Raw genomic sequence first — 21,060 nt, forward strand, 5'->3', positions numbered from 1 at the left:
AATACCTCATTTATATCATTTTTTATGTTTTGGTGCTTTTATACAATAAAAAATTTTATATAAAGAATAATTATTTTTGCATCACTTTATTCTGCGAGCTTTAACTTTTATTTTTTCACTGATGACGCTGTATGGCAGCTCGTTTTTTGCGGGACAAGATGACATTTTCAGTGGTACCATGTTTATTTATATTTGTCTTTGATCACGCGTTATTGCGCATTTTGTTCGGCGGTATGATGATAAAGCATTGTTTTGTTTTTTTTAGGGATTCACTAAAGGGGTTAACTAGTGGGACAGTTTTATAGGGCGGGTTGTTACGGATGCGGCGATACTAAGGCTGAGTTCACACGTGGCGTTTTTTTCGCGTTTCCGCGGCGGTTTTAACCGCGCGATTTTGCCACGAAAACGCGAAAAATAAGCATCCCATGCATTCCTATGGGATTCCGCAATGCTGTGCTAATGCTGCGGTTTTTACCGCGGCGGAATCGCTTCGCGGTAAAAACCGCAGCATGCTCATTATTTTGCGGAATCGCGGCGATCCCGCACCCATAGGAATGCATTGTTCCGCTTATTTCCTGCATGTGGCTGTGCACACCATGCGGAAAGTAAGCAGAACAATTGCGGATGGTACCCACGGTCCGGAGGAGAGGAGACTGTCCTCCGGGCTTTGGGTACCATATCCCTGTAAAAAAAAGAATTATAAAATAAAAAATATAGTTATTCTCACCCTCCGACGTCCTGCGCAGCATTCTCGCTTCTCTCCACGCTCCGGTCCCAGTAATCCTTTGCGAAAATGCCCGCGATGGCGTCCGATCTCGCGGGATTGCGAAGTCTCGCGGTTATTCGCGATGACGTCGCGCGAATGACCGCGAGACGTCGCGATCCCGCGAGAACGGACGTCATCGCGGGCATTTTCGCAAAGGATTACTGGGAACGGATGCGCGGGACGTCGGAGGGTAAGAATAACACTATTTTTTTATTTTTTTTTTACATTCTATCTTTTACTACTGATGCTGCATAGGCGGCCTCAGTAGTAAAAAGTTGGTCACACTCGTTAAACACTGTTTGACGAGTGTGACCAACCTGTCAATCAGTTCTCCAAGCGATGCTACAGATCGCTTGGAAAACGCTAGCATTTTGCAAGCTAATTACGCTTGCAAAATGCTAGTTTTTCCGTGGGAAAATCGCGGGAATTTAAAATGCGATTTTCCCGCGGACTGGAATTCCGGAATTCTCGCGGTAATTTCCGCGAGAGTTCCGGTACGTGTGCACTTAGGCTAAATATGTGCATTTTTATAGTTTTTTAATTTACAAAAGAACAAATTTATTGGGGAATTTTTTTTTATTTATTTGGGTTTTTTTTATAAATTATTTTTACACTTGTGTTTTTTTTTTTAACTTTACTGTCCCATTCTGTCAGATCAGCGATCTGACAGGCGCTGCACAGGCTTCCTCAGTGCCTGCTCTCAGGAAGCCGCCTCTCTGCAGGCCCCCGCAGCCATATTGGATCCGGGGGGATGTAGAGAGGAGACCCTCGGAGCGACGCAGCACATCGCGTCGCTCCCGAGGGTCGAAGGGAGCCCCCTTCTTGCGTGCTTCTCTCCTATGCCCCCAGTACACATGTTTGATTGCAGTGTGCCATGGGTTAATGTGCCGGGGGCGGTCATACGGGCCCGGGTGCCGTGGACGGGATAGTACGTCATATGTCAGAAAGGGGTTAAACAGAAAATGAATTTTTGTTAATATCAATGCTTTTGAAGGAACATTTGAATTTAACCATTGATGTAATGTACTTTTCCTTATCGCTGAGGCCCAAATCACCAACATAGCCTTGATGTGCCGAGGTAATGCTATTCTGTCCTCACTAATGAACCGGGATTCATGTAGCTTATACAGGTAGCTAAACCGCTATACCGGGGGTCCAATAAGGAGACTGTAGGTTGAATCTGTGCTTTATTGAACGTAGTGGTATATTGTTGCGGTGAAACTATAATACAAAACATATACATAGAATCAGTACTGGGTTCATCAGGGATTTATATATACATAATACATCATCTGCACTAATGGCTAACCTGGGGACAGCTAACTAAGCAGGGTACATAAGGCAATATTGGATACAAGAAGCATGTTTACGTACCAGCGATGCTGACACAAGGGGGAAGAGAAATGAGATGTTCCCAGAATGTAGGCTTGAGAGAAAATGGAAGACTGGAGGGAAAAATAGGGCTGTATTAGACCATAATGCTTTGCAAACTTAGCCAGGATGCATTGTGAAGAGAGGGAAAATATAGAAGCGAAAATGAAAGTAAAATAGAATAACACTGCAGTTATGACTTTGGTCAGTAGATGGAGCCAAAGATACAGAAAACAGTAAACTATATGGAAACCTGTACATTCTATACATACAGCAAATAACAGTGTATTTCCAGACAGACATTCAAATATTGGATTAAATGTCGGAGACAGAACACTCCCCGTCTGGCATCAAACGGATGTCACCATTCTTATTCTCCGAAGACAACAATAGGACCAGCTCAGTTACTGGTCTGGAGAATGTCTTAAGTTCATTCCCTTTGGCCATCCTAAGTTCTACTTTGCAGACGTTGCCATCCTTACTCTGGAATGTCGCAGTCACTAGTCCAAGTGGCCACTGGTTCCGATGGGCCTGAGTCTTTCACAAGGACAAGGTCACCAATCCTCAGATTAGGTTTGATAGATTGCCACTTTGTCCGTGGCTGCAGGGTAGACAAATACTGTTTGCGCCACCTGTCCCAGAATGTATTGACAAGATTTTGTACCTGTCTCCATTGGCACTTGTAGAGGTCCTTGGCATCGAATCCTCCTGGAGGGGCACTAGATGGTCCTGTTTTCTGGGTGAGCAGAGTAGCTGTAGTCTTTGTATGAAGTGTAGACACCTGAGGGCGGATTCCAGCATCTGAGTCCTCTCTTACTAGTTCAAAGGTGTCTGGACAGCGTTCCTCGGTGTACAATAGTTTTGGTCCTGAGAGCCATGTTGTGCTCTCTAGTCGACTTGCATCAACTGCTCTAGTTGCATGATCTGCAGGATTTTGGTCCGTGGGAATGTAATGCCACTGTTTTGGATGAACTGATCCCCTAATTCGTAGCACTCTTGTTGTTGACATAAACATAGAATCGCCTGGTTTCATTGTGGATGTATCCCAGGACTACTTTGCTGTCTGAGTAGTACTTGGCCTGTGTCAGGTCGATGTCTATCTTGGATGCGATGAACTCTGCTAACTTGATGGCAAGGACTGCAGCACAAAGTTCTAACCTTGGTATGGTGTGTTCTGGTTGTGAAGCAAGTTTGGCCTTCCCTATAACGAATACAATGTGGCTCTGATATTTGGAGTCTACAGTTTTGAGACAGGCAACAGCAGCAATTGCTTTGACAGAAGCATCTGCAAATACATACAGTCTTTGGTTTTGTATTTTTGTAAATGGCACAGGGGTGTATGGACTTGGAACTTTCAGGTTGGAGAGGGCTGCTAAGGAGTTCTTCCATACTTCCCACTGGATTCTCTTATCAGGTGGCAGAGGTGCATCCCAGTCAGAAGTCTCCTTAGTTAAGTCTCTTAGTATGGCTTTGCCTTGTATAGTAACAGGAGCTGCAAAACCCAAGGGATCATACAGGCTGTTGATGGTAGACAGGACACCTCTGCATGTGAAAAGCTTTTCTTCCTGGCTGACCTGAAAGGTAAAAGTGTCTGACTGTAGATTCCAGAGAAGCCCGAGGCTACGTTCCATTGGTGTGGGGTCTGACCCCAGGTCCAGGTCTCTGAGACCGTTACACAAGTCTTGTGAAGGGAATGCTTTCATGAGTTCTTGGCTGTTTGAGGCTATTTTGTGAAGCCTGAGGTTAGAGCAAGCAAACATTTCTTGGGCTCTCCTGAGAAGACTGATGGCAGTCTCGTTTGAAGGCATGGCTTTCAGACAGTCATCAACATAAAGGTCTTTTTCTATGAATTATCTCACATCTGATCCATATTCTGTTTCTCCTTCTTGAGCTGATCTTTTGAGTCTATACATGGCGGCTGCAGGAGAAGGGCTATTACCAAAGATGTGCACTATCATGCGATACTCTGTGACCTCTTTAGTAGGATCATTGTCTCTGTACCAGAAGAATCTTAGAAAGTTCCTGTCTCTTTCTCTCACAAGGAAACAATGGAACATTTGCTGGATGTCAGCAATGAAAGCAATGGAATCCTTACATAAGCGCATAAGTACACCTAGCAGTTTGTTATTGAGGTCTCGTCCTGTCAGTAGAACATCATTCAGGGAGACATCATCAAACTTAGCACTGGAGTCAAACACCACTCTAATCTGGACCGGTCTCTTAGGGTGGTATACTCCAAACATGGGTAGGAACCAGCATTCTTCAGAGTCTTTGAGAGTGGGAGCTAGTTCTGCATGGCAGTTCTCAAATATCTTTGACATGAAGGAGAAAAAGTGATCTTTCATCTCTGGTTTCTTCTGCAGATTATGTTTAAGAGAGGAGAAACGTTTTAATGCCTGATTTCTGTTGTTAGGTAGACGTGGTCTGTGGGTTCTGAAGGGGAGAGGTGCGACCCAGCTGTTGGTCTCCTCTTTTACGAGTCCCTTGTCCATTACCTCTAAGAACAACTTGTCCTCTACCGACATTGCTACTTGGTTGTCTTGCTTAGTTCTCTGGAAGAATGTACACCCCAACTGATCCTCATAGCTTCCTGACTCCATACTGCTGTGATGAGTAAAGTCTATTGAAGAATTGGGCAGTTGGATGCTGTGTGGTTGTTCCTTGACATGGAACTTGTTGTTGCAAGGTTGAAACAGAGATGGGCATCCTTTCTCTAATGTATTTGTTAGCATACTTGTCACAGAAGATGGGGCGTGCATGTGTCCCAAGCATACGTTTCCTATTATGACCCATCCTAGGTCTAGCTTTTGGGCATAAGAAGTATTGTGGAGTCCATTGATCTGACTTCTCACTTTATGAACCTGTAGGATATCTCTTCCCAACGGCAGTATTATTTCTGCCTGATGGTCGAGTTCTGGTATAAGGTGTGCTATGTTCTTCAAATGAGTATGATGGATTGCCACATCTGGTGTAGGGATTTCAGACCTGTTGTCTGGTATCTGATTACACTCGATGATTGTAGGTAGTGGTAGGCAGAATTGTCTGTCTAAGAACTCAATTTGGTAGTCAGTGGCTTTCCTACCTGCTGTTGACACAGTACCTGCACATGTCTTTAATGAGTAAGGAGTGCTTGGTCCTTTGATGTTGAATAGGTCAAAGAATGTTGATCTAGCCAGGGATCGATTACTTTGATCATCCAAGATAGCATACAGTCTCACAGCTTTGTCTCTATGACCCTTTGGGTACATTCTGACGAGGCATATTTTAGAGCAAGACCTACTGTCCCTTTACAGACTTCAGTACATTGTGAAGTGATCTCTGGTGTAGCTGCATCAGTGCTCTTTTCCTCCCCGCCATGCTCACTGTCAGCTGGCGTGTGTTGTACACTCCATGGAGCTGGGCCAGGGCGTAGGGCAGTGTTATGATCTGTGGTGCCACAATCTGTGCATTTCACACTGACCTTACAATCCTTGGCGAGATGAGTGGTGGATGAGCAGCACTTGTAGCAGATACCGTTCTCTTTCAGGAAGCTTCTGCGATCCGGCATAGATTTTCCTCTGAAGGCTCTGCATTTCAGGAGAGGATGAGACTTCTGAAGGAGCGAGCACTGCTTGTCAGGGTCCTGCACCTTTGTCTCTGATTGAGAGCGGCCAGCAGACCTGTAATTGGAACTTGGAGAAGAAACATAAGTCTTGTGCACTGCCACAGATGTTCTGCGTGGGTATGCAGCTGGTGGTGGTGCAGCATATGACATTGCAAAGTCAAAGCTGGGATCCTTTCTGATTGTCGCTTGTTCGTGTATAAAGTCTACAAAAACGGAGAAGGGATGGAATGAAACACTGTGTTTGTATTTGTACGTGGAACCACGTGTGAGCCACCTCTCCTGTAGATTGTAGGGCAACTTTTGGACTATAGGGTTAACACCTTTGGCTGTGTCAAGGTATGCAAGTCCTTGTAGGTCACCTTCACATTTGACAACTAGGACCTCTTGTAGCAGCTCACCTAGCTCTCTAAGCTTCGGGAGACTTTTGTTAGATATTTTAGGAAAGTCGTCGATTTTTTTTGAACAAGGCTCTCTCTATCACTTCTGCTGAGCCGTAACACTCATCCAGTCTCTTCCAGATCTCTTTGAGGCCGAATTGAGGGTGATTTATGTTAATCTCTCTGATCCTTACTGCATGTTTGACTGACTCTTCTCCTAGGTATTTGACTAAGAGGTCTATCTCTTCCCTGTGTTGTAGCCCCAAGTCTCTAGTGACATTTTGGAAGTAAGCTTTCCAAACTCTGTAACCTTCAGCGTGGCTAGTGAATTTCATGAGTCCCTTGGTAACCAGATCACGTCGTGTGATGAGTTTAGCAAATTCTGATGTGAACCGGTTGTCAGCAGAGTATACTGTGATGGGTCATCCTGATAGTGATGTGAGGTGTATTCATACCTGTTAGTATCCTCATGGTGGCGCCAGCCAGTGTCATATTTCTTTGGTCTGACGTGCGGTGTGTCAGCAAGGTGATTCACATTGGTTACCTGGCGAGGGGCAATGTAGACATTAGCAGAGTTGTTTTGCTCCACGTTTTCCTGGAGCTGAGCCTCATGATGACTCTCACTCGATTCACTGGATGTCATGTTCTTGGTTATAATTTGGATCAGGAAATTCATTAACATACTGAGATGTGCGTTGTGGCGAATCTTGCAGTGGCAACTTCAGACTTGACGTACTGCTACGACTATGCAGCTCAGAGTTGTGCGCGGCTCCTAGTGACTCTGCCCCGTCTAGTGCTGCAGCAGCCTCTCTTTTCACTGCTAGACTCTCTAAGGCGGCATCCACACGTGCCTTCTCTAACTGCGTCTTTCTCTCTTGCTCCTCTCTAAGCAAAACCTTCTCTCTTGATCCTCTCTCTATGCGTAAGCTTCTCTCTTGATCTTCTAGGCGCGCTTTCTCTAATTTAAGTTGCATCTCTTCTTCAGCATACCTTGCTCGCATTTTGGCAGCTTCAGCATTTGCGCGGGCAATGGCGACTGTGCTGCTGATGTATACAGTCTTTGAGGAGACAGAAGTAACAGATTTTGTCCTGTATGATTTGTGGGACATGGTGTCTTGGAGGGATGCTTGGCTGTGCAGAGATTGCTGCAGCTGTATTAGTCTCTGTGAATCTCACTAGATGGATTTCTGCAGTTTACTAGTTCCTGCAAGCTGTATGAAGGGCTGTCTTTTCCCTGAATTGCACTAGCTGGATAGTGCTGTGTAACTGGCCTCTGCAGGATAGAAGACTCTTCTGTTTTCACTAGCTGGATAGCCGTTGTTCACTGCGGTCCTGCAAGATGGAAGGCTCTTCTCTCTATTCCCACTAGCTGGAGAGCCGCTGTTTCACTATTCTGTCCTCACTAATGAACCGGGATTCATTTAGCTTATACAGGTAGCTAAACCGCTATACCGGGGGTCCAATAAGGAGACTGTAGGTTGAATCCGTGCTTTATTGAACGTAGTGGTATATTGATGCGGTGAAACTATAATACAAAACATATACATAGAATCAGTACTGGGTTCATCAGGGATTTATATATACATAATACATCATCTGCACTATTGGCTAACCTGGGGAGAGTTAACTAAGCAGGGTACATAAGGCAAAATTGGATACAAGAACCATGTTTACGTACCAGCGATGCTGACGCAAGAGGGAAGAGAAATGAGATGTTCCCAGAATGCAGGCTTCAGAGAAAATGGAAGACTGGAGGGAAAAATAGGGCTGTACTAGACCATAATTCTTTGCAAACTTACCCAGGATGCATTGTGAAGAGAGGGAAAATATAGAAGCGAAAATGAAAGTAAAATAGAATAACACTGCAATTATGACTTTGGTCAGTAGATGAAGCCAAAGACACAGAAAGCAGTAAACTATATAGAAACCTGTACATTCTATACATACAGCAAATAACAGTGTATTTCCAGACAGACATTCAAATATTGGATTAAATGTCGGAGACAGAACAAATGCTCTTTGAGTCTCCTCCAAGACATTAAACATTGCCCATTGTGAAGTAAGAGGGAATTCAATCCCACTCAATTGTTGCAACTCAGAGTGAATATCCCGCCATAACTTTTGAATTTTACTACATCCCCACATATGGTGAAAAATATCAGTATTATGTAAACCACATTTTATACATTGATAAGAATTTGTGGGAGACATTCTGGATTGAACATACGGGGTAATATAAGCCCTATGTAATAATAGTAAAGCCATATCAGTATAGCTGTTATATGGAATAACTTTCCTTTGTGCCCTAGTAACTTCTAATATATCTCCAACTTCCAGACCCTCCATATCATTTATCCATCTCGCCGGGCCAGAGATTTAAGCCTCACAAGACCATTCCTTATGTAGAGTGGAATATATTGTACTAGTTGACATCAATTGAGATCTGCCTGTTCTGAGGAGAATGTCTGTCTAATTTATCACTCATACCCCCTCCCTGTCTGCTAGCTGTGGCCAAAAGAATTTTAAGCCACCACCACGACAAGGTAGACTTTTTGTCGAGCTGTACTCTACTCTGTCCTATTAATCATTTATTACAATATCCAATACAATTTAGGTATATTTTTATTTTTCAATGTTTAAAAAGACCAGTAATACCTCAGTAATACCACATACAAGGAACAAATACCGCCACACCATGACCAGACAATATATTACCACCACATAGCGACCTATAATACCACATACAAGGAACAAATATAGCCGGACCATATATTGCCACCATATAGTGAGCGAATACCACAATACTGATCTGTCGCATCCTACCCCATATGATCTCCCCATCTGTCTCCATCCTGCCCCATCTGTCTCCATCCCTTCCTGTCTGCACCCTGCCCCATGATCCTGCACTACATGTCTGCACCCTGCCTCATGATCCTGCACTATGTGTCTGCATCCTGCCCCGTGATCCTGCATCATGTGTCTGCATCCTGCCCCATGATCCTGCACCATGTGTCTCCATCCTGCCCCATCTGTCTCCATACCTCCCTGTCTCCATCCTGCCCATGATCCTGCACCATGTGTCTCCTTCCTGCCCATGATCCTGCACCACGTGTCTCCATCCTGCCACATGATCCTGCACCATGTGTCTCTGTCCTGCCCCATGAACCTGCACCATGTGTCTCCGTCCTGCCCCATGATCCTGCACCATGCGTCTCTGTCCTGCCCCATGATCCTGCACCACGTGTCTCCGTCCTGCCCCATGATCCTGCACCATGTGTTTCCATCCTGCACCATGTGTCTCGATCCTGTTCCATCTTTCTCCATCCTGCCCCATGATCCTGCACCATGTGTCTCCATCCTGCACCATGTCACATGGTGCAGTATCATGCGGCAGTAAGGAGACAAATGGGGCAGGATGGAACCACATGTTTCATGTGGCTCCATCCTGCCGCCCAAACATATTGCGGATTGCCACTTCAATACAAATTTTGAAAAAAAAACCCTCTCCTTATCTGGCCGAGCTCCAGCAGCGATGTTCCCTCCAGCCATTTCAAGCGTGTAGTCGCCGGCGAATGGTAATGACGTCATAAGCCGGTGACGTGTGTGCTGACGTCAGCTGCCAGCTTCCTATTGGCTGGCGGCTCTTAGCTATTGCCGTGTGGGCCTGCATGGCAATAGAGTTTAACTGAACCTGTTTCTCAGATGCAGGTTCAGTTACTGCATCGGCAGAATCCTGCCACTGGGGGCTGGTGAGCAGAAGAAAGAGGGCCCGGTGTGGGCCCCTTCTGCTCATCAGACCCCATACGCCAGTCAGGGAGGTAAGGCACTAATGGTGGTCCTGCACTAGATAATAAATCCTTACTTAACCCTATTCTTGATACCGTACAGTGACACTTTCTTGGTTCTGTGATAGAACACTCCGGGATCGCCTTTGCTGGGGTCAAAGGTCACGTGCGTTCAGCATGAAACTCAGGCGCAGAGCTGGGATTCGGGTGTAACTGACCCTGAGTCAGGTTTATTAACGGTGAAAGCAATGCAAAAAGGAAATAAAACAAATCCTTGCCTGTCCGGCACTAACTAAACAATGGACAACCTAACTACCAACTGGCGGGCTTCTCCCGTCCAGCCAAACCACAGTTGCAGTGGGCACTGCTTCCACTCGCGTATGTCTCTCACACAGACAGGCTCTCTGTGTTCCCAGGCTGAGACACTCACACAACCACCTGGCATCCTTTTATATCCACCTCCCATTATTCATTAGCAAGCAGGTGCGATACTGACCAGACTAGGCCACATAGGAAAGGAATCTGGGCGAGATATACCTGCCCTCATCCACTATTCCCACATGATTCTCACATATCCCCCCCCTCTGCCCAGACCACTCCGGTCGAGCAATGACACCCGCCAAACAGTGCACTCGGGACAGGGCATCTGCATTTCCCATCTGTACGCCTGGGCGGTGCTCCACCGTAAAAGTGTAGGCCTGCAGGGCAAGGAACCACCGGGTCACCCGGCTATTCCGTTCCTTTTTCAAGTGCATCCACTTGAGAGGGGCATGGTCAGTGATCAGCCTGAACTTTCGGCCCACCAGGTAATATTTGAGGGCCTCTAGAGCCCACTTAATGGCGAGGCACTCTTTTTCTACGAGTGCATACCTTTGCTCGTGTTTATTCAGCTTCCTGCTGAGATAGAGGACTGGGTGTTCCACTCCGTCCCTCACTTGTGAGAGTACGGCCCCGATACCGGTATCAGAGGCATCCGTTTGTACCACAAACTTGCTGCAGAAGTCCGGAGTCACCAGTACGGGCTGAGAGCAAAGTGCCCGTTTTAGGCTATGGAAGGCTTCTTCAGCCGCTAAACTCCATTTAATCATGATGGAGTCTTTCCCTTTTGTAAGATCCATCAGGGGGGTAGCGATGGCTGCAAAATTGGGTATGAACCGGCGATAATAGCCGGCGATCCCCAGGAAGGCTTGTACCTGCTTCTTGTTGACAGGTTGCGGCCAGTCCTGAACTGCCTGAATCTTATCAACCTGGGGTTTAACAACACCCCTCCCAATTACATACCCCAAATACCGGGCTTCTTCTAGGCCGATGTGACATTTCTTGGGGTTCGCTGTTAGACCTGCCTCCCACAGGTCATCAATCACAGCTTGTACTTTCTGGAGATGAGTCTCCCAGTCCAAGCTGTAAATGACAATGTCGTCCAAATAGGCCGAAGCGTACCGCCTATGTGGCCTCAGGACTCGATCCATCAGTCTCTGGAAGGTCGCCGGTGCTCCGTGCAGTCCAAACGGCATATACACATACTGAAATAGACCTTCTGGGGTAGCAAATGCCGTCTTTTCTCTGGCAGCCTCCGCCAGAGGGATCTGCCAATACCCCTTTGTTAGGTCTAGGGTCATAATATACCGGGCTTTTCCTAACCGATCTATTAACTCGTCGACCCGGGGCATAGGGTAGGCATCAAATTTTGAGACCGCATTCAGTTTCCTGAAGTCATTGCAGAACCGGATGGTGCCGTCCGGTTTAGGAATTAGCACAATCGGGCTGGACCAAGCACTGTGCGATTCCTCAATGACACCTAACTCTAACATTGCCTTCACTTCTCGGGAAACGGCTTCACGGTGCGCTTCCGGGATTCGGTAGGGCTTTACGTGAACTGTGACACCAGGTTCCGTTACAATGTCATGTTTCATTATCGTAGTCTGCCCGGGTTTTTCTGAGAAAAACTTTTGGTTGTAAAGTAGAAACTGCCTGACCTCAGTCTTTTGCCGCTCCGAGAGAGTCTCTGCAACCCGTACCTCCGGTACGGTATGTGAGCAGACGGGACGGGCCAGCTCCGCTGACAAGGCAGACCGATCTTTCCAGGGTTTTATCAGATTTACATGATAAATCTGTTCAGGTTTCCGTTTACCTGCCTGGTATACTTTGTAGTTTACTTCACCAACTCTTTCCTTAATCTCAAAGGGGCCCTGCCACTTTGCCAGGAACTTACTGTCCACCGTGGGGACCAGGATCAACACCCTATCTCCGGGTGCAAACGTACGGATCTTGGCGCCCCTATCATAGATTCTTTTTTGGGCTCCTTGAGCCTGTATCATGTGTTCTTTGATGATAGGCATAACAGCCACAATACGGTCCTGCATTTGTGTTACGTGATCTATCACTGTTTTAAACGGTGTGACCTGACCCTCCCAGGTTTCTTTTGCAACGTCTAACAGTCCGCGAGGACGTCGGGCGTACAATAACTCGAAAGGCGAGAATCCCGTGGAAGACTGGGGTACTTCCCTGATGGCAAAAAGCAAATACGGAAGTAAATAGTCCCAGTTCTTCCCATCCTTGTCTATCACCTTTCTCAGCATCTGCTTCAGAGTTTTATTGAACCGTTCGACCAACCCGTCTGTTTGAGGGTGATACACGGATGTGCGTAACGGTTCGATTTGTAACAATCGGCAGAGCTCCTTCATTACCCTGGACATAAAGGGGGTCCCCTGGTCGGTGAGTATCTGTTTTGGTATACCGACCCGACTAAACACATGCACCAGTTCCTTGGCAATCGTCTTGGTGGCCGTGTTACGCAAAGGGATGGCCTCCGGGTAACGAGTGGCATAATCCAAGATGACCAGGATATGTTGGTGTCCACGTGCAGACCGTGGAAGGGGCCCAACTAAATCCATCCCAATCTTCTCAAACGGGACTTCAATAATAGGTAGGGGTACCAAAGGGCTACAGAACCGGGGCTTAGGTGCAGAGGCTTGGCAGTCAGGACAAGACTCACAATATACACGAATATCGTGATGCATGCCTGGCCAAACAAAACAGTGTAATATCCTTTCGGTGGTTTTCTGGACTCTCAGGTGACCTCCCATCACATGTCCGTGGGCCAGGTCCAGCACCTGCCGCCGGTAGGGTTTTGGCACGACTAATAGTTGCACCGTATCTTCCCCCTTTTTCTCTATCTGATAGAGTAAATCATTCTCCAGAACCATGTAAGGATATGCCAGCCTAGAGCCAGGTTCTACGGGTACCCCATTTATCACTTTTACATTTGTCCTAGCCTGAGAAAGGGTAGGATCCTTTATTTGCTCGCTTTGGAAGTCATCTTTCTGAACTTCTAAATCCGGCAAACGGGGAGGTGGACGGCTGTCGGCCTCCTCCTCTTCCCCGGTCTCCTCCGTATCACCCGCCATGACTGAAAACGGGAACTGCAGGTCATTTCCCGCAGACTCTTCCCCCGAGTCTTCCGGGGAGACATCTTCCAGGGGTTCGAGACCCCCACGCGCCCTGGGAGAAGAATCATGTACACTATTACCCGAGGGCATCAACTGATTCTCCCACAATTGCCAGAAGTGGGGAAAATCCCGGCCCAGGATAACATCATGCAATAACGCCGGGACGAGTCCCACTTTATGTTGCACAGACCTATAGGAAGTAGTAATGCATATGACCGTGGTGAGGTATGAACAGGTGTCTCCATGCACGCACGTTACAGAAAATTTGTCTGATGGTCCAGTCGGGGCTGACACCAGACTGGCCTTCACCAGAGTCACCACACTTCCCGAGTCTAACAATGCCACCACATTTTTGCCATCAACAGTTAAATCACACAAGTGTTTTTCCACATCCTTTTGACCGGCATTCACACTCACTACCCGTGCAACCATAGACATGCGGTTTTTAGAGTCTGTGACGTTGCACTGCATGGGTTCAGTAGTGACCGGACAGTTCGCAGCAATATGTCCCATCTCTTGGCAGCGGAAACACCTAACGGGCCCCTTGCTTAGACCATAGTTCGTTACTCTCGGCCTCGCAGTGCGGGCAGTCCCGTTTTCCTCCCCCCACTGTCTTAGGGATTTTTCCATCTCCCCTACTCCCTGGAACAGTCTTACCGGTTCCACGTGGAGATGATGAAGAACGAGGTGGGGTAGCGTCGTCTCGGAGTCCTTCCGCCACGGAGTAACGTTCAACCAGATCCACCAGTTGATCTGCCGTCGTAGGATTTCCATGGCTTACCCACTTCCTCAGGGCTGGCGGTAGAGCTCTCAAGTACTTGTCCATGACGACTCTCTGGATTATCTCTGGCGCTGTCAATACCTCGGGTTGTAGCCACTTCTTCGTCACGTGGATCAGGTCGAACATCTGTGACCGCGGTGGTTTATCCGGCTGATAAGTCCATTGATGCACTCTCTGTGCACGGACAGCGGTCGTCACTCCCAGCCGGGCCAAGATCTCGGCTTTCAGTTTGTCAAAGTCCTGCGCGGCTTCAGGCTTTAAGTCATAATAAGCCTTTTGGGCCTCACCGGAAAGAAACAGGGCAATCAGGCCGGCCCATCGTGCCTTCGGCCATTTTTCTCGCACCGCCGTCCGTTCAAACGTGGTCAGGTATGCCTCGACGTCATCTTCGGTCGTCATCTTCTGCCAGTACCGACTCACGTGAATCACTCTCGACTCGGCTTCCAGGTTAACCTCATGTAGGCTTGCCAGGCGCTGCGCCACCTGCTGGAGAAGCGAACGATCGGTAGCTGTCATGTCCACCAACTCCTTCAGCTGGGCCATCATCACCCGATTAGCTTCTTGCTGGACGGCGGTGGACTGTACCAGCGCTTTCCCCACATCCTCCATGCTCATGCTTGCAACGTGATGCCCGCATTCTCCACCACAATGTGATAGAACACTCCGGGATCGCCTTTGCTGGGGTCAAAGGTCACGTGCGTTCAGCATGAAACTCAGGCGCAGAGCTGGGATTCGGGTGTAACTGACCCTGAGTCAGGTTTATTAACGGTGAAAGCAATGCAAAAAGGAAATAAAACATAAAACAAATCCTTGCCTGTCCGGCACTAACTAAACAATGGACAACCTAACTACCAACTGGCGGGCTTCTCCCGTCCAGCCAAACCACAGTTGCAGTGGGCACTGCTTCCACTCACGTGTGTCTCTCACACAGACAGGCTCTCTGTGTTCCCAGGCTGAGACACTCACACAACCACCTGGCATCCTTTTATATCCACCTCCCATTATTCATTAGCAAGCAGGTGCGATACTGACCAGACTAGGCCACATAGGAAAGGAATCTGGGCGAGATATACCTGCCCTCATCCACTATTCCCACATGATTCTCACAGTTCCCACACACGGTATAATGTTCTCACAGTACCTCAATCCCTAATTTTTTTGGATGTTTTTCATGTAATATAAGGAAGCCTACAAGAAAATGCTAAAAAAAATTGATATCCAGAGAAAAAAAACACTGTACATGGAGACATTGGCCTCATATAACTTCTGTGTTCTTACAAGAAAGCTTTTATAAAAGCCTCAAACTTTTTTGTGTGAATCAGACATGAGATCTAACGTGATAGAAGATTACAGTGCGGGGAAGACGGGAAACCTTCATATAGACGGCCGGTGGGGATGGCGTCAGTGACGGACTCTGGCCAAATATGTTTCTAGAGCCGTAGTAGAAGATAAAGATGTCGTCCTCATCATGAAGTAGTTATTTCTCCTGTCCCGTGTAATGAATATCTCCTGCAGTATTGCTAATGCCGATTCCAGTGTCGGTAAATGAGACGAGAATTAGCGTTATGGAAGATGAGTTTATGAGGAACGTATTCAGCTGCCGACTCCGAGGGAGAAACTGCTTGTTGTCTGTGGCCTAAATATATAGGTTTTATTAGTAGATGTCAGGGAAGAACACAGAATGTTGTAATATATTAAAAATACCATTACATTACTGCTTGGGTCCCCACCAGTCTCTGTATTTCCTGGTCATTTTTAAGGAACTTATGAATCCTACAACTAATCAGTTGCTGAAGCAGTGAGTAACATAGCCAATGATTGGAAGCATGGAAGAGATGACTTAGTCAGCAATTCAACTTATGTTCCAGTCCATACAAGACTAGAGAATACAACATCTACACGTTCTATCTTCTGACATGTTTCCCCTTATTATCTCAACTAATTTAATTATTACACAGGATTTTTATGATGTTACATCAGCTTATCTTCTTCTTATTCAGTTCTCTACAATATCGGATCCTCTCAGTGAATATCTTCTATATTAAGAGAATTTTTCTTAATTACCTGTCAAGAATGGATATGGAAAGAGACAAGATGGCAGAGAGGATATTACACCTCACCCTAGAGATCCTCTTCCGGCTTACTGGAGAGGTGAGAGATTCTGATGACGTCACATTACATCATTCTTATCTATGGGAATAACAGATGGACAGAACTGGAGAGGTGAGGACTCTGGAAATGTCTGTAGTGAGATTTATTAATGTGTCTCTCCATAACCAGGATTACACAGTGGTGAAGAAGACCTCTAGTGAGCGCTGTCAGGACCCTGTGTCTGAGGGATGGGGAAGACCCCTGAGCCAAATCAAGGGGCCTCCTCCTCACCCCCTGATACATGAGGACATCAATGACCAGAAGATCCTAAAACTCATCTATAAAATGATTGAGCTGCTGACTGGAGAGGTGACAATGCTGGGAATGCTGGGACATTATACAGTAATGCTATGAAGGGATCGGGGAGATGACATTATCATTGTATGTGTCAGGTTCCTGTAAGATGTCAGGATGTCACCGTCTATTTCTCCATGGAGGAGTGGGAGTATTTAGAAGGACACAAAGATCTGTACAAGGACGTCATGATGGAGGTTCCCCAGCCCATCACATCACCAGGTAATAGACAGGACTAAATACACACGGCCTATAATTATCTGTATGTAAAGAATGAATTCAGTCCCTGTATGTGTTTCCTCCAGATCTATCCAGTAAGATGACAACACCAGAGAGATGTCCCCGTCCTCTTCTTCCACAGGACTGTAAACAAGAAGATCCCAATGTTCCTCAGGATCATCAGGTAGATGGAGAGAAGGTGTCATGAGATCTCCTCTATGATGTGTAGATGGCTGTGAAGGTCTTGTGCTCAGTCTTGTTTTATCCACCAGTATTATATGTTTTATACTTGTGTAATGAGAACGGTGGAGATGGCAGGATTAGAGCTGATCATAGATGTGACTTCTCCATCTGTCTGTGACTTTTACAATATTTGTTTCAGGGTGAAGATCTGATCCATATTAATACTACAGAGACATATGTGAGGGGCGGTGAGCGGTGTAAAGAGGAGATTCCTACATATGACTACCCAGGTTAGTAGTGACCAGTAAATGCAGAGAAGTCACAGATTCTTCTCATTCACCGGCTGTAGCTGCTTTATTGATGGTGTAGTCCGGCCGTAACACAATCGTGTCATCACCATTTTGCCTCTAAACCACAACATTCTCCTCCATCTGGAAATGTTGAAATTACTTTGTGCAATTGTGTAAACTACAAAGCGAAATGACAGCGTATGTAGAAAATCTCTTGTAGAAAAATATAATGGTCCTGTAAGAGAAAGTGTATAGTAATGATGCTGTTGGCTTCCTAGAACCCTGATATCTTATTGGATGAATCTCCCTTCTCTCCCTTCTGTGCTGCTGAATGGGCTCATATGGTCCCTACAAGACCAGGTCCAGTCTTTCTGGCCAAACTTCACTTTTATGATCGACATTAAATGTGCAGTGAGGCCAAGTGTGAATTTTCTTTTCAATTTCTTTTAAAAACGACTAACTTGAAACAGGATCACAATAAACAAAAAAAAAAGACATTACACCTGTGCCATGATATATCTCTAAGCTGTGCGTGACTGATGGCTGTAATATACATTTATTCACACCTGCAGGAGATGTGTTGGCATGGCTCAAACCCCAAATTTCATGGATTCGCTCCAAGTCATAAATTCCATTATGTTTTCCATCCTAAGGAATTCAGATTAATGCAAAATCTCTCCTGAAATGGGAGCAATAATACTTTCTCTACTCTTATCTTTGACTGTCTAATATTTCTTCTTGAAACTCATCTGACAGAAAATATTGGCCCTTACGATAGTTTAGATTGACAAGAACCACCAAGCCCCATACTGTAACAATCCCAGAGAGGTTTCACCACTAGTTACTCATTTATTACTGATGAAGACTGTTGACTTTGATCATTTCAGTAGATGTGTTATTGTCTATAGTCACAGTTTTTGACTACAGTAGTGTCCAAAATACTCTGATAACCTCTTCCTGCAGCCAGATTTGTGTTCCTAATCAGGCCCCATTTTTAAATCTGAAGTGTGTCACTTTATATGGTGATAATTTTACAATTCGTTACAAAATATAAAACGCATTTTTTTCACTTTCGCAAAGTTGAATAGCAAACAAATGGACCTCACAAATTATTTTACAACTTCTCTTGAATCCGATAATTCCCTATATACGGTTGTACACTGTCTGGCAGGGTTAAAAAGGAATGGGGCGTCATTTAGGTATTTGAATGCAGATCTTGCTGGAATAGTTTGCAGACACAATGTAATGGGGTACTGTTCATGGTCACCTGTCAGGTCAAAAGATGGCCATCACGAACAGGCTTGGCGCTATCTATTCTGTTTTCCTCATCCCAGCGATTGTCTTGCTCATCACCCTTTAAAAGGAACCTGTCAGCAGGATTGTGGACAGTAACAGTGTCAGGTCGGTGCCGTTATACTGACACCTTTGCTGATGAAATCCATCTTGTGGTTGTTATTTAATCCTTATTTTCAGTTGATGATATGCCTGTGCTCTGGGGTGGCCTGTGTGGGGGTCATCATGTGGTGGTCTGATTAGGCTTCTGACCTGCCCCCTAGTTCAATTAATAAATATTATATATATCTTTGAAAAGCAAATCTGTTTGAAAATGGTTCCGGTTGCGCCTGTGCAGTAGCAGCTATTGGTGATCTGATAGCTGCTATTGTGCAGGCGCTGGCGGTGCCATTTTGGTAGAGAAAAAAATTGTCCTCCAAGATGGCGCTGCCTGTGCAGTAGCTGCTATCAGCGATCCCCAGTTGCTGCTATTGTGCAGCCGCCGGTAGCGTTGTCTTGCAGGAGGGATTTTTTTTTTGTCTAGCAAGATGGCGGCGCATGCGCAATTGCAGGTATCAGCTCACCAATAGCTACTATTGCGCAGGCGCGACCGGTGCCATTTTCAAGCAGACTTCTTTTTTGTTTTTGTAGGAACTTCAGTAAAACAGCAAAGAAATGTGTGTGTATATATAATTAATTACATATGCGATTTATGGTGCAATGCAAGTGCTTCCGCTGGCTCATGCCTGCAGAAGGGTTTCTTTTTTTGATGCTAAATGTGGTTGGGGCTCAATGCAAGGCTCTGAAGCGAGGGGGAAATTTGACTTTGGGAGAGTGCATATTGCTACATTGGTTTATGGAAGCCGTGTTGATTTTGAGTGGCCTTTGAGCCACTAATAACGTGGAAACTTCTGCTTTTTCACTGACATGATGGATCTGAGTGGGGACTTGTTTTTCATGAGATGAGCAGAAGTTTTTATTGGTATTATGTTTGTCAACATAACATTGGTTCATGGCTTTTTATTCCATATTTGACAGAATGAACAAACAGTTGAACACCATGCTCCACTGGTTCATCCTATGAGATTTTCTATTAGACTGTGAACTGTCATAGTCTTGGTGACTAATTCTATATTTTTACTTGCCATTTTTACAGACAGTTTAATAAGAAATGTTAAATAGCATTCAAAGATATTTTATTAAAAATAATAATTTGTTTTATTCTTGGCAGATGACTGTACCAGGAGATCAGAGGGACAACTGACGTCTTCAATTTTTAAATCCGATGATCTTGGGACCCCACAGGATACAATTAAAGTTAATGCCATTACTCCAGGTATACCATCATCCCTTCACAGCAAAGATCTGTCATCAGATCCTTTGAAACAGGTCCTGTCTTCCGATTCATTACCGACTGCTAAGGAAAATCAAAGTCACAAAATTAGCTTTAAAAATGGAAATACTCCTAATTCAAAGAAGCCATTTTCATCTTCAGAATATAGAAATTGGTTTCCCATTGAAAAGCCTTTTCTTAAACATCCAAAAATTCACACAGTGGAGAAACGACTTTGTTGTTCTAAGTGTGGGAAATGTTTTAAGTTCAAATCACATCTTGTTAGACACCAAAGAACTCACACAGGGGAGAAGCTTTTTTCCTGTCCAGAATGTGGGAAATGTTTTAAACAGAAATCAGATTTGGTTAGACACCAAAGATCGCACACAGGGGAGAAGCCTTTTTCCTGTCCAGAATGTGGGAAATGCTTTAATCATAAATTCAACCTTGTTATACACCAGAGAACTCACACAGGGGAGAAGCCTTTTTCCTGTCCAGAATGTGGGAAATGTTTTAACCGGAAACCAGCTTTAGTTAACCACCAAAGAATTCACACAGAGGAAAAACCTTTTTCTTGTTGAGAATGTGGAAAATGTTTTATTAAGAAATGTAATCTTGTTACACACAAAATAACCCACACAGGGAAGAAGCCTTTTTCATGTTCATAATGTTGGCAGTGTTTTAACCATAAATTGATACAGGAAAGATGTATATCATTGTACTCTGTTAGCCAGTAGATAGAAAAATATTTAGAACTGAGAGTTCTCAGTAGTTGATACCTTTCAATGGCTAAATAAAAAGATGGTAACAAATTGCAAGCTTTTGAGACTACTCAGGTCTCTTCATCAGGCATAGCCTAATACAAAATCTGAGGAATCACTTTTTTTATAACTTTTTATTAAATTTTCATTATCAAACGCAATAAAAAAAACAAATTGGTGATATAGCTTTCTCAAGCATTAATGATAAATATAAAACAAAAGAACTATAAGCATATTAGACACATATCTTATATGTTCATAACAAAATTGCAAGATTTAAAAATATGTGAACTTGAACCACATCTATAAATGTTCCAGACTGTAGGATCGGTGCGTGACTCATCCTGCAGAAGGAATCACATATTTATACACAACACAGCACACAAATAATGCAATAGATAAGACAAGTGATGTGAAGCAGAGC

General features: G+C 45.1%; 1 protein-coding gene across 3 annotated transcripts in view; it reads left to right on the forward strand.

Annotated features, from left to right (window-relative positions):
• LOC141047240 (uncharacterized) overlaps positions 1-21,060 on the forward strand; it is a 640,258-nt gene that overhangs the window by 295,431 nt on the left and 323,767 nt on the right. The window contains exons 2-5 of one of the 3 annotated variants that reach the window (XM_073542226.1): positions 16,134-16,284; positions 16,414-16,593; positions 16,677-16,800; positions 16,884-16,981. The exons of 1 other annotated variant lie outside the window; for it this stretch is intronic. In XM_073542226.1, coding sequence (XP_073398327.1) covers positions 16,134-16,284; positions 16,414-16,593; positions 16,677-16,800; positions 16,884-16,981 — 553 coding nt within the window. The remainder of the gene's footprint in view (positions 1-16,133; positions 16,285-16,413; positions 16,594-16,676; positions 16,801-16,883; positions 16,982-21,060) is intronic. One more of the 3 variants, XM_073542229.1, reaches the window with a different exon arrangement.

This window comes from Dendrobates tinctorius, unplaced genomic scaffold (genome assembly GCF_039654945.1).
Source record: "Dendrobates tinctorius isolate UK_male_01 unplaced genomic scaffold, ASM3965494v1 ptg000126l, whole genome shotgun sequence".
Taxonomy (NCBI): Eukaryota; Metazoa; Chordata; class Amphibia; order Anura; family Dendrobatidae; genus Dendrobates; species Dendrobates tinctorius.